The sequence below is a fragment of the Crocodylus porosus genome, unplaced genomic scaffold (genome assembly GCF_001723895.1).
Source record: "Crocodylus porosus isolate Cpor-Errol unplaced genomic scaffold, CroPor_comp1, whole genome shotgun sequence".
Classification (NCBI taxonomy): Eukaryota; Metazoa; Chordata; order Crocodylia; family Crocodylidae; genus Crocodylus; species Crocodylus porosus.
Window position 1 is genome coordinate 37,735,429 of NW_017728943.1, and position 13,731 is coordinate 37,749,159.

The 13,731-nt window shown below is 44.7% G+C and overlaps 2 protein-coding genes across 4 annotated transcripts in view; one reads left to right on the top strand and one right to left on the bottom strand.

The window, feature by feature from the left end:
* The window catches only part of ACTR2 (ARP2 actin related protein 2 homolog), a 35,331-nt gene extending 29,683 nt beyond the window's left edge, over positions 1-5,648 (bottom strand). The window contains exon 1 of one of the 2 annotated variants that reach the window (XM_019549164.1): positions 5,529-5,648. In XM_019549164.1, the coding sequence (XP_019404709.1) occupies positions 5,529-5,576 (48 nt within the window). In that variant the 5' untranslated portion in view covers positions 5,577-5,648. Of the gene's footprint in view, positions 1-2,498; positions 2,595-5,528 lie in introns of those variants that run through there. The other variant, XM_019549163.1, reaches the window with a different exon arrangement.
* A 62-nt stretch (positions 5,649-5,710) lies between these two features.
* Positions 5,711-13,731, top strand: part of LOC109319539 (N(4)-(Beta-N-acetylglucosaminyl)-L-asparaginase-like) — a 34,823-nt gene continuing 26,802 nt past the window's right edge. The window contains exons 1-4 of one of the 2 annotated variants that reach the window (XM_019549167.1): positions 5,711-5,898; positions 7,674-7,812; positions 9,567-9,723; positions 13,590-13,635. In XM_019549167.1, the coding sequence (XP_019404712.1) occupies positions 5,787-5,898; positions 7,674-7,812; positions 9,567-9,723; positions 13,590-13,635 (454 nt within the window). In that variant the 5' untranslated portion in view covers positions 5,711-5,786. The remainder of the gene's footprint in view (positions 5,899-7,673; positions 7,813-9,566; positions 9,724-13,589; positions 13,636-13,731) is intronic. The other variant, XM_019549165.1, reaches the window with a different exon arrangement.

Here is a 13,731-nt window from a genome sequence, read left to right on the forward strand (position 1 = left end):
GAGATTAATTGGCACTTTGGACTGCTCATCAGCAGTTCTGATTTAACCGTTATATCTGTCCATTCTTATATCAGCATAAGTGAAGATAGTCCACTATAACTTTAAGCCTCCTTCATTTGAGCTAGAGATAAAACAACTTTAAAGTTGCAGTTGTTCAGCTCCATTTATACTGATACAGAAACAGAAAAATGTAACAGTTATTATGGCCATGCAAAGTTTCAGGTGCGGATTTGATTCTGAGGAGATTTGGCCCAATTCAGCAGCTGGATCTCCTAATCGAATCAGGAGATCAATAAAAAGGTATGAATCTATTTGGAAAAGATTCAGAGAGCTTCGGAGATTTAGGCAGCCCCTGCTCACCACCACAGGGAGCTAGACAGTAAGTGGGGGGAGGCGGTGGGGCTGGAGGAGGGGACCATGGGGGACCCCTGCCAGACCCCATCCCCTGCCTGCTCCCCCAACCCCACCGAGCACCCCCTCCAGCCATGGCTGCCCCACCCAGCCCCAGCTCCTGCTTCTTTACAGAAAAAAGCCCTGCACTCGCCGCCAGCTGTTGCAGCAGCCGCTGGGGCTTCTGGGGGTTTGTGGCACAGCCCCTACCCCCCCAGCATGGGGCATTGGGGATCATCCCTGCCTGGCAGGAGCTGGTGAGTGCAGGGCTTTTTTTTTTTTTTTTTTGATTGGCAGGGCACTGAATGCTGTCTGGGAGCTGGTGGGGGGGGAGGCTGGGGCTCATGGCAGAGCCCCTCACACAGCATGGGGCAGCAGGGACTGTCCCCACACCTGGCAGCAGCCAGTGAGTAGAAGCTTTTAAAGAGCAAGGATGAGCCAGGATGCTGGGGCTGAGAGAGCAGGTGGGGGATGGGGGCTGATGACAGAGCCCCCAACACAGCACGGGGTAGTGGGGGGCAGCAGGGATCACCCCCCAGCCTGACAGCAGCTGGTGAGTGCCCCGGGCTCTTTAAAAAAAGAGCCAGGAGGCTGGGGCCAGGCGGAGCAGTCATTGACAGGGCTGGGAAAGCAGGCAGGGCCTGTTTGATTTGGAGATTCAGCCAAATCTGCAGCAGCCGAATCTCTGAAACAGATTCAGCCAAAACAATTTGGGACAATGATTCAAATCACCGCCCCCTGAATTGGCCGAATCCAAAGTGAATACTAGCCACTTCGCACAGCTAACAATTAAATCTGAACCACATACACCAGAATAACTTGTACATTAGTTTGCACCCCTCAAACTTCTGTGTGAACAACCTCTACAATATCTGCTGGCTTTTTCCTATATCAGCCACTAGAGAACAACCTGACAAGCCTCTTCCCAGCAAACTGAATGGTTACTGTCTAGTAAGCGAAAGAAAGGCAGAGACCTCTGGATTCATTCCTTGGATCTGCAGCATACAGTGGTTAGAGAGCAGAGAACATCAAAAAGATTTAGATATTCTGAAACACAGGATGGTGCAGTGGTAAGACTGAGATGTGCCATTTTAGGCACTGTTCAGGGAAGTGATCTTAAGTGTTCTGTTAACTTTTTGAGAAAATGGGAAGATGAGAATGTTCAGAAACTGATGACTTCCACCTCTTCTTTTAGGATAGTGTTGGCTGACAGCATTGATAATTTTTACCACTGATAATTTTTTTACCAGGTGCCACAGGAACTGGAAGGTATTTAGAAGAGAGAATGCTTCAACTTCTGATCTCCTCTTACCCAGATTAGGAAGCTCTCTGCCCCCAGGTTCATAGTGGGCAAGGAGCTTTAGTGAATGAGATAAATGAAAAAGTCAGCCTCATTTTTCAGCTTCCCTTGAAGCAAATAATATAAATTCCATTATCACTCTGTATCATCAAGTAAGATTCAAGAGGTTCAGATTGGTACATGCTTGCGATTTCCAGCTGAAAAGTCCTGTCAAACCAGCAACTGGTAACTGATGTACAAAATGCAAGCAGCAAGAATGTGACCAAAGGACAGATCCCCGGACCTTTTAGATTTCTTGATAAAAAGACTACAAAGGAGGAGGAAAAAAAAAAATCACAGATGTCCAAGAAAAGACAACAGGCACTTAGTTTCCCCAAAGATTATTATACTCTCCAGAGCATCAAGTTCTATAATAGAGGGCACACCCCTCCCCCCAAAAACTAAGCTGATCAAGAATTATAATCAATTTTCATTTCACTAATGCTTAAACACACAGTATTCACCACTCTTGTGAAACTGGAACTCCCTCATAAAACATTTACAAAGGCACAGATCCTGATATACCACATCATGATGTATGTGTTCCTTGTGGTAACAGTCATCTGAATTCAGCATGGTGCAGCAGATTTTTAACATTTAAATACATGACTGCATCCATCTTTACACAGTGAAGAACCTGACACTGAAAAAACCTCCATACCTTTGCAAGCTGTAAAGGTTGCACCTTATAATCCAAGGGAGTGTACTAAGAACAGCTTCTTAGTTTGCCTGATCTGTGCAAGATACTGTGTGTAAGAGATTATTTTACCATATATAGTTTCCTCTTCATTGCATTGTGGTCGAAATGACTTCTCTCACTTCCTACTGAGTCATCAAGTGGTAAGAGCATGTAGGCTAAAGATACTCCTTTTAAATAAAAATAAGAACACCATCTACCTCTGTTCACAAACCTGTTTTATGACAAGTTTCATACTGAACAATCTTGGCTCCATGGTAAAATACTGTTATGCAACTCAGACAAAAGAATTCCAAATATATAATTAGGACAAAATTCCAGGTCTAAAGTAATTTACCATTTGCCATAGAAAAGCACAGAACATGCAGCTTAAATGTTCTAGATTTTAAAATGCTTCTATGGAATTTTTCAAAAGTTCTTCTTACATCATGTATGTCATGAGAATACAATTAAAATGCTCTTTGTAAAACAACAGATTGCGATCCGATCCAGGCTGCATTTAAACATTAGATGAATAAAAGGTCTTCAATAAGTATATATAAAACTTAAGTTGAAAATACTATAATTTAAAGTACTATCTATTGCTATACAGGTTTCCCTCTCCAACCATGGGGGTTAGGTTCCTGTGGTCGGCAAAACTGGCAGGGCTGGGGGAGCAGGGGCAGTGGGTGAGGAGCACCAGCATGGCTGGGTAAGGGGGGAGGAGTGAGAGGCACAAGCAGGACCAGGGGCATGGGGGGTATTTTCCAACTGTATCCCCCACCTTCTCTGAAGCATAGTCAGTCAAAAACGTGGTTGGCAAGGGAAACCTGTACTATAACTTGAAAATAATTCTTACTTATATGGTCAAATCCTTGGGTTCATTAGGCAATTTTAAAATTATAATAATGATGCTGTTGCTTACTTCAGGAGCATTCAATCCCTGGCCTATAGGTCACATGTGAACCCTGGTGCCATGTCAGCCAGCCTGTGCGACTCCCTGCGGGTCCAAAAATTTGGTGGCAACAAAGTGGCACATGCCACTGATTTAGGCACATACGGCAGCATGGGGCCCAATCCTAATGTATGTGGTCAGGCAGGGATGGCAAAGGGGCCATGCAAGTCTGTATTTTACCCAATCCAGGTGTGTGGGCTGGGCAGAGGTACTGTAGGCCCCAGTCCTGGTGCAGGGGACCATGGGCAAGCCCCACACCACTCATTTGATCCATTGGACCAAAAGATTGAGCATCACTGGCTTACACAGCTCAGAAAAAAATATTAGAAATAATTATTCTAAAACAGCAAACTACTTTTTTCTTTATAATAAAGATGACCTAAAAATTCCATGCCCTATCATTATTAAATAGAAAATTATTTCTTTTCCTTAACGTTCCTGAAGCACTTCCTTAGGGAACTTGACTATTTATTGAGAGTTCTCAAGTCTTAAAATAGCCGTGTTGAAACAGCAACAAAGATGTACTTTGTCTCATGTGCTCATTAGCTTTCAGCATTATTTAAGGGGGAGGAGTATTTTTTTTTTTAAGTCTGAATAAAAATTACTTCCCCAATTGCTTGATTCAAAAGTTCTTCCACCCTTGGTAATGTCAGTTTCTTTAGTTCTCTAAATGTTCCCAAGAAGAAGGGACCTAGCAAGGCTACAATACCACCACCCAATAATTGCAGAGGTGCTAAACCAGTGGTTTTCAACCTATTTTCATTTGCGGACCCCATAACAATTTAGAATGGATGTGCAGACCCCTCTGAATTCTAAGTGTGGATACTCACATACATTTAATTAAACGCAGGCATCTTCCGTGGACCCATTAGACAATCTGTGGACCCCCCAGTGGTCCGCAGGCCACAGGCTGAAAACTGCTGTACTAGACTACAGCTACGTGATGAGTGTGTTTCAAGTAACCTCATCTCATTTTGAAAAGCAGCTCTTTTTTCCAAACTTTAAAGGGTACCCAAGTTTCTAATGAGAAAAAAAGGAGGTGGGGGAACCTTTTATAAGCCACCAACTTTTTGTTTTTCCTTTTTAAGACACTAGCCTAATTTTTGGTGCACAGTAGGTGATGTTTTCAGTTACATTACAAGGCAAGGATTTACAGCACAAGACAAGGGATAAAACTAACAACTCCAGGTCTCTTCTCATTAGCCTGTTTTTGGAGCTTGTGATTCAGCCATTTAACCTGGGGGAGGAAGGGTGTTACATGTGTACATACATGTGTACACCCACACATGTAAGTATACACATGTAAAAATTCACATATACACTGTGACACGGCGGTCGGGGCACCTCAGGCAGGGGGATGTAAATATACATATACTTAAATATACACACACACTTATGTATACAGCTACTCCTGGCTTGATCTCATAGTTACATTCTTGAAAAATGTGACTTTAACCCAAACATTGTTAAACAAATTCAATTACATCACTGTAGTTACCTGCTAGCAGGCGGTGGTTATAAGCCAACATTGTGCAACTTTAAGCCAGTATGTTCTCTAGTAGATCAGCAACATAATTACCAAAGTTAACGGAGATGACCTTAAGTGAGTAGTAGCTGTATATGTGCACATGCACACACAAACACCCGTACATAGGTATACAACTGCATGTGTGTTTCCTGCCTCGGCTCCTAGGCAAGCCACTTCAGAGCAGCCGCAGGGGGGGCTGCTCACCTGCACGTTAAAGCAGCGCTGGGCGCCAGGCTCAGCATCCTTGTGAACACGAGGCCGCGGGATCCCGAAACGGCCGGATCCTTTCCCACCGCCCCCCGATCCTGCTCGCAGGCCCGACCCTCGCCCCCTCTTTGTCCCCGCGCGGAAGTGGCAGGGAAGGAACACCGCCCTCCACGCCCGTGCGCCCCGCCCCACTCCCGCCTGCCGGGCCCTGGGGCGCCCCGCCTTGCGTCACAGCCCCGGGCGGGTGGGGGAGCGGTGCCGCCACGGCGGGGGGACCACGGAGCGGGGGTGGGGCAGCGGAGCCGGGGCCTCAGGGCGCCGCGACACGGCAGCGGGGGGTGGGGTAGCCCTGGGCGGGGTCGGGAGCCCCGGCAGGAAGCAGGCAATACTACCGCGGGAGCCGAGCCGAGCCGGGCCGGGCCCCGCCACTCACCCCGGTACCGTTGTCACAGACCACCACCTTCCTGCCCATCGTGTCCATGTCCGCGCCCGGCCAAACGCCCCACTCAACCGCCGGCCTCGCGCACACCGGAAGCCACCGCTACTAGCTCCGCCCCTGGCGCGCCCTGACGGACAGGCCGCCGCCAGCCAATCAGCGCTCTGCCCGTCGTTTTCCCCCCCGTCTCCACTTTTTTTTTTTTTCTGCCGGTCTACAGGTTCACCCCCTCCCCCACCTCCCCGAGACGTTGACATGGCGGCGGCCGCGGGCACTTGGGCCTTCTCACTGCCCGTCCTGAACAAGATGCGGGCGTTGCTGCTGCGCGACGCGAGTGCCACGGACTGCGTACAGGAAGCCATGGCAGGTGAGGGGAGACCCAGTGCAGCAGCGCTGAGGCGTTAACACCTGGTTGTTGCTTGTTTTTCCCCCCGTTGAAAAGCAACGGGAGCTGGACTCGAGGGGGGTGGGCCGCGCGGGGTCGGAGGGAAGCCCAACCGGACGCCGCCCACTGCTGGGAAGGAAGGAGTCGTGGGCGCAGGCGCGGTGCGGCGGGAGGGAGGGGGCGGGCGGCGGGAGCGCTTCACAGGCGCGGACAGACGTGAACGTTCCGAGAGTGAAGCGCTTGGAGGGGAACAGCGCCGGGAAGGCGAGCGGCTTCCCTCAGCGCTACCTGACTAAAAATGCTGTTGCTGCTGCTAAGCAGGTGGTTTTAAGCTTGGAGTGGAGCAGGGGTTAAAGGGGTGGGGGGCACAGATGCACTAATACCCCCTCCCCCACTTTTGGATCTGCCCTTGATTCCTAACAGAAACCCAGAGATTTCAAGCCAGCGGTTTTATATCTGTTGTGTCCCGCTAGGGGCTCTCCTAAGGCTTCAGCTCAGCCACTGTGGAAATGTGAGTGAAAATTAAGAGCTGGCATTTTCTGAATGTCACCCTGAGTGTGGGAAGGGTGAGAGCCCCTGCTCTGTGTGCATCCCAGCATAGTTCATTTGTCCCGTGACCTTGCATCCGTGAACACAAACTTAAGGCACGTTGCGTATAAAAGTGCCAGGGCTTTAAGTGTCTGCCCTCATGGAGTTAAAAAATACATGGTCAAGTACCCTGTACTATTTTGGGGCAGTTGTTACTTTTCCAGGTTGACTGGAGCCCCCATGAGCCCCCTTCCCTTGCCAGTTTCTGTTCCCTTCTGAGTAAATGAGGTGTTTGTTTTTTAAAGAAACAGACAGACAGAGGTCTTATCAAGTTTGCTGTCTTTTAGGCCTAGAACTGCTTTGCTTGTGTATCCAAATTTCCCATCAACTGAAATAAAGCTACAGAAACGCAGTTTGGCTTTTTTAGATAATTCCTGTATCGCTAGTGCTGCCTAATGTTAGAACGAATGTTTTTGACTTCAGTGTAGCCAAAGGCACATGAGCACAATTCCTTTGTTTATGGCAGGGCTGTCCAGCTGGCAGCCCATGGGCTGCAAATGGTTTAGGAAGGGTTCACATGCAGCCCACAGACCAGGGCCGGACACAGGCATGGGTGAACTGGGCGGCTGCCCAGGGCTTGGACAGATAGGGGGCCCAAAATGGTCATTTTTCTCTGTTTTCCTGTTGTTGTTATCACTGATGAAGAGTTTGCCTGGGGCCACGATGAGTCTTAGGTATGGTGCTGCCCCAGACTTCCACCAGGTCATTGCTGCCCCTATTATAGCAGATGGGATCCTGGGGCTTCCCTTCCCTCCCCCAGTTTCCACTTCCTGACCTACCCCCAGGGGATAAGAAGGACATGATGTGGTCCAGCTTAACCTTCCCCCCCCCCCCCCCCTGTGGTGTCAAGGGAGCTAGCAGCCCAGAGCACTGTTGTGGCATAGTGCCACCGAGGAGTCCACAGGGAGTTGTCGGTGAGGCACAGCACTGCATAATAGGGTGGGGTTGCTCACCTCCCCATTTTAACAGGATGGGGGGTGCCTATCTGTATGCATGGGGTACAGCCTGGGGGATGTAGGTCACTCTTTCATATATGTATGTCAGTCCCCCATAAATAGTGTTCATTTTGACTCTTCTGTACTGTTCAATTTCTTAATGAGATTTTGGGACGCCCTTGGATTTAAAAAAAATGGAAACTTGAGTCTAACTTAACTATTTTTAAACTTCAGATATTGAAAATGATGAGGAGACGGGGAGTTATGTAGTAGGACGAGGAGGCTACCCAAACAAAGATGGATTAATCCAGTGTGATGCTGCTATAATGGAAGGGCATCCTTGTCATTTTGGAGCAGTAGCAGCTCTGTCTGGGTATGTAATGTGCTTTAATCTACCTGCGGCAACATGCATATATTTTTATAAATATGTGGAAGGGTGTTATGTCCATAAAAGTGAGGGATTTGAATTGCTGGATAAAGCACAATAAGCAATTGCAGTGGAAGCCTCCTATCAAGCCTGAAATATTAACTAAACTGAAATCATCTGACTTGTTTTCCATTGTGATCCTGTAGATAGGACACTGGTTTGATAGGCACAAGAGTTGGGCTCTATTGCCTGGTCTGCAGTTGACTAACATACACAACCTTGGATGAGTCATTTGACCTGGCAATTTCCTTGTCTACAAACTTATCCCACAAACAAAGACTTATCCCATGTTTGTAAAGTGCTTGAGGTAAGGGGATGAAAATGCTACACACGTTTATTTTCCATTGGGTCATATTCTGCAACTAATTTTCATGCGAGCTTCCAGTAATTTTCAATGATTGCTTTATGATGGCAAAGTATGGTCCAATCAAGGTAAGCTAGATTTCAAACCTCATGTGTTTAATGTAAAAGATTAACTAATGCAAGTGCTGTATATTAACTAGGTCACTTTGAAGATGCAAATTATCTTTTGTCAGTCTTAGCATTGCCCCCATGACTTTAGTAAATGGGGGTTTTTGCAGTAATTGGGCTACTAAGGAAGCAAGCCATGCTCTAATTCATAACACAGTAATTGAAAACATTTTTGTGTAAAGAGGGTAATGTTGAAACCTGGCTTAATACACCAGTAACCATTTAATTTTGATGCAGCAAGTAAGATTAGACGTCAAAGGGATGCAAGTTCTGTGATGAAAATAGGACTGTTAAGGAGGACCTCGGGTGTATAGTACAGCATAGCAATTAAAATCCATTGCTATATTTGGTGCTAACTACTGCTGATGGTTATTGAGTGGTCTTATGGGATACTTATGTTTTGTTATAGGACAGGTATAATGAAGGAAGCTAATGTGTTCTGAACTGAATGACATTTTAAGGTGTTTTTTTTACCAGTTTAATTCAGCTGGAGCCCGACTTCACATTCACAAGTTAATTTAAAATATGAGAAGAAAAATAATGAAAACATCTGTAATAGGAAAATAGGGATGTTTAACTTACAATGAGTGCAGCTCTGTTAAAAATGCTTCAAGTAGTAAGGAGTGTCAGGAATTGCTACAATGATTAAAATGCAGAATAGGTTTAGACAACCCAGAATAAAAAGGGTCTGAGCTTTCTCTATGCTTAGTAGTGTCTCCACTGCTACACCATCAGTAGAGAATAATGGGGCCTTAATTTTAACCAAGTAACTGTGTAAAAATCCAGAGTCCTTCTGGCAACTTAACACTTATTGGGTGCTTGAGCCCTGTTAAAGAAACAATGCATTTTTTGCTGAATCGTACTAATAGGTGGCTTAGTTGAACAATACATGATATAAAAGGAACTGACAGCTTTTATGGTCAAAGGATAAATCTGTCAAAGAAAAAATTAGAAATAGGAAAATTTAGGGGAAACACAGTACAGCACTAATTTGGGTGTCTAGGTTGCGTATATCCTGTTCAGACTGCTTTAAGATTTTTAAAAAGTTCCAGTAAAAAGATAATTACTAACAAATTATGCTCGTCCTATGCTTGGAATCTAATTGGTTTTTTGTTGTTTTTAACTTCCTATATTTTTGGCACTTTTTTTTGTTGTTGCACTGAGTTGAAAAAAAATAATCAGTACATAAAAATTCCATAAAAGTATAATTCTTCCCTTTTTTGCAAAAGAGTTGGAACACCACTAGCTGTAGCTCGTAAAGTCATGGAGAGAAATACCCACAGCTTCCTGGTTGGGGATGGTGCAGCGGCCTTTGCAAGAGAGCAGGGCTTCATTGTAGAGGACAATGAAAGTATGATGACTGAATGGAGTGCAGAAGTTTATAAGGTACTGTCTACAGCCAGTATACCTGTTGTGAGTGGACTTTCATATGAAGATGTCTCTAATTTATCTTGATGGGCATTCGTATGGAGATCATGCTAATATGGGCAGGAATTACCCATACACGTAAAAGAGAACAAATTTTGGGGGGGAAGTCTGTATCACTTCTTAGACAAGGCTAAGGAGAGGTGCAGTGAAGCACCATATGCTGTCTGAAGGTGACATTGGGTGCATGCCAGTAATTTTGCCATCTCAGATGTACTTATTGATGGAGGCCTAGTACTTCTTTTAGGTGACTATAGTACATCTGTTCTGGGCTACAGGGTGCATAGAGTGGGCAGGCTGTGATTCACTGAAGTTCTCCCTTGCACAATTCTTTGACAGTATAAACCCTTGACCCAAGGGTCAAAAACTGCTGTCATTATGCTCTGTTCATAATAGCAGAGAAAAGCATTTAGGCATCAGAAAAACTGATTATACACCCATTAATGTTTGGTCACCCCCAGCTGAGTTTAGAAGAGCTTTAGAGCAGGTCTAAACTGCAAATTGGTAACAGTCATTGGTGGACTATCTGCCCGCTGAAGATTGCTGGAGCACAGTACAAAGCAGCCACAGTTCTACCCCTGTACCTCACCAAGCCCTCTTAACTATTGAGTGCATTCAGGTATGTAGAAGTTATTACAGAACAGTTTGTGCTTTTGGCAGAGGGAGGAAGAGAATCTGGGCCTTGAGTTTTAATTATGCATCTTTCCTTATTATTGAACTACCATTTCTACTGTGTTATATTATTCTGCTCCCAAGATCACCATTAAGTATTGTCAACTTCACTAAAAATAGATTTTATAGTCCAAAAATAACCCTAAAACTGACAAATCACTGGGTGGTATTTGGACTGTGAAATAATAAAATAAGTTGGGATTGTTTAGGAGATGTGGCTACACATTATCTTCATGGACTGGAGGAACAGGTCAGCCTGCTATAATAACACCGTATGATCCCCTGGTGTAAAAATGAAATTCTTAGTTTCCCAAATCTCAGGAAAATAAGAAGTACTAAAAACTAAAATTTATTATAATGGAGCTCTGATTTTTTTGATTTTTTTTATTATTATTATTTATGAATGGTTTTGAATATTTTGAGAGAGTCATGGGCATATCTGATTGTATTTTGCAAATATTCATTATATTAAAATGTTTACGGAATGCCATTTTATGATAGATGAATAATATTTATTTTCTTTGTAAATGTAAGGTATTGATTGCCATTAAGTAAAAAAGGAAGAGTTTTGATTACAATTCTAGACCTGTGTGGCCTTTTCCTTTCTCTGTTACATTAAATTGGTCAGATACTTAAAAACAAACTTAAATGCTCTAAACTTTTCCTTGGCTATTGCAGCCTTCTTTTTAGATTAGAGGTGCTCAACCCCCAGTCCATTGGCCAAATGTGGCCCCTGGAGCCTTGGCATCCAGTCTGCAGGGCTCTGCCCTGGTTGGGAAATTTGGTGGTGGGGGAACAGTGGCAATTAATACTACCAGCCTTCTTCTCTGCCAAATTCCCACAGTTGGGTTGGTGCTGGGCCATGCTCCTTCTCTCCCCCTTTTCCCCCCAACATGGCTGGATTGGGGCTGGACCACATTCCCCTCCCCCCATCCTCAGCTGGATCAGGACTGGGCCACACTCCGTTCCTCCCACGCAGCCACATTGGGGTCAGTCATGTACCCTTCTCCTTCCAGCCAGATCAGGGTGGGCCACTCCTCCCACATGGCCAGATCAGGCGCCGCCTTTCTGTACTGCATGCTTGATATTTCCTGCAGACGGACTTAGCACCACCCATCTGGCTGTGGTGGGCAAAGTTTGGGCACCACTGTTTTAGGTCCATCCTTAAGTATGTGTCCACACTGTACCTCCATGAAAAGGGGTGGCTCAGGTATTTCTCTATTTTACTGCCTTGAGCAATGTGCACATACCATAAGATTCTTAACAGGCTGACTTTACCACCTAACTAAGATGCTGAAGGATTTTTATTCTTGTAGAACATTTTTTCATGGACTGTAGCATATTTATATTGCAGTGTTGGGGATTATAGAATGTTTTATTTTATTGGTTTCAACTGAAACACTAGGAAAGATTTTAAAAGTTGATCTGTTTTTTCAAGTATTGGATAATTGCTCCATGGAGTTATCTCATTTGGCCCAGAGGATTCCTCACAGGTCTGGAAAGTTGGCAGTGTGGGAGTGGTGGCAGTGTTAATTGCTGCTTCACTGATGTCAAATTTCTGGTCCCATTGGGACCCTTGCAGGCTGGATAATGTGGCCTTGCATGGTAGATCATGCTGGCCCAGCTGGGCAAGCACACACAGTTGTTCTGCGATTGGACTGATCATGTGGTGTCAGGCCACCGTGTGGCCAAATCTAGGCATGTAGGCTCGTGCTGGTAACTAGTTGGCACCTGTAGACCAAACCCACACACCAACCCTGCACTGGATCAGGTGCATAGACCCTGACCCTGCACTACTTGTCCAGCCAGAAGGTTGGGCACTCCTACTTAAAGTGTAAGCATTGCTGCTGTTCTGTGTTGTATATTACATCCCAGGATCTTACAACACCTACAAGCAGTATTGAAAGTAGCAGACTTTACACAACTTAGGACAATACAAACAGTAATGAATGCTGAATACCATATTCAGGGATTGGCAACCTATGGCCCATGGGCTGGATCTGGCCTGCAGAGCCATTTTATCTGGCCTTGGATCTAGGGAGCTTCTGCAGTGGTTTGGTCACAGGGCACTTTAGCAGCAGGGGGTTTGTCCAAGTGGCAGCTGGGCAGTGGGGTAAAGCAGCAGTGTTGGCATGGGGATAGGGAGGGAGGGAGGAGTGGTGACTATGTCTGACTGGTGGTGTGGGCTGGGGTAAAAGTGGCCACCCACTTGTTAAAGCAACCACCCTCTGAAATATCTTTCCAGCCACTGTAATATGATAGGTAAATATTATTACCTGTTTATAGGTGATGAAAGTAAGGCACAAAAAAGCTAAAGCCTATTTTTTTCAACAGTGGCCTCTTTCTTTGAATGCTTTGTTTTGCCCTTAAATCCTACTCTTAACTTGGCATGGACACAGTGATCCACCTGCACAGGGTTCATTAAAGGCCTTTATGCCCCTCAGGACTTGAACTGCTTATATTGTACTTACTGAGACCTATGCAAAGCAGTTGCAAAATACTACCAAATTAGAATTCTTTATTCATATCATTAGTATAATTTAATCCCACTTTGCATAGGTGTAAAATACACACTTCACAGCAGTAGAGAATCAGGCTTCCTAACATCTGATTTGGAGAGGTGCCAAACAACCATAACCCTAACTGAAATCACTGGGACCTAACTTCTGAAAATCACACACCAGATGTCTAAAGTTTGACAGCTGAAAATTAGGTTCCTCCAAATTAGATAGCACTATTGGAAATGTAGTCTTAAGTGACTTTAGAGGAAGTTTGTGGTGCAGCCAGGAGTAGAACCCAGGTCATTTGACTCTGAATACTATTTGAAGCAAATATTTTCAGATAAAAGTGGAATTTTTCACAGTTCACCCAAAATGTACAATGATTATTATTTAAATTTGATTCACTGATGTTAGATGAAGTTTTGACTGCTGAAGTCCATTCTCTTGTCGCATCATAAAAGGGGTTTAGATTTTGGAAGTCCATTTATGCTCAGTGCTCAGTAAAGGTCACAGTTTTAATAGCTTTATTTCTTCTAGTACACTGCTTCAATCTTTTTAAATAATGATTTTAAAATCCAGTGTTTATCAGTATTTATGTACATGTTCCTTGCCTTGTCAAACTAGCTTTTATTTTATTCTACATTTCTCCTATAGGAATATCTAGAGAAGAAAAAAAGTCCCAAAGGACACGATACCTTAGGTAACTAATTGTAATGCGGTTTTTTAATTAATCTGTGTTTAATGCTGCGGGTAATAAAGTGACCAAAACGCTGGCTTGCATCCATAGATGCTTCTC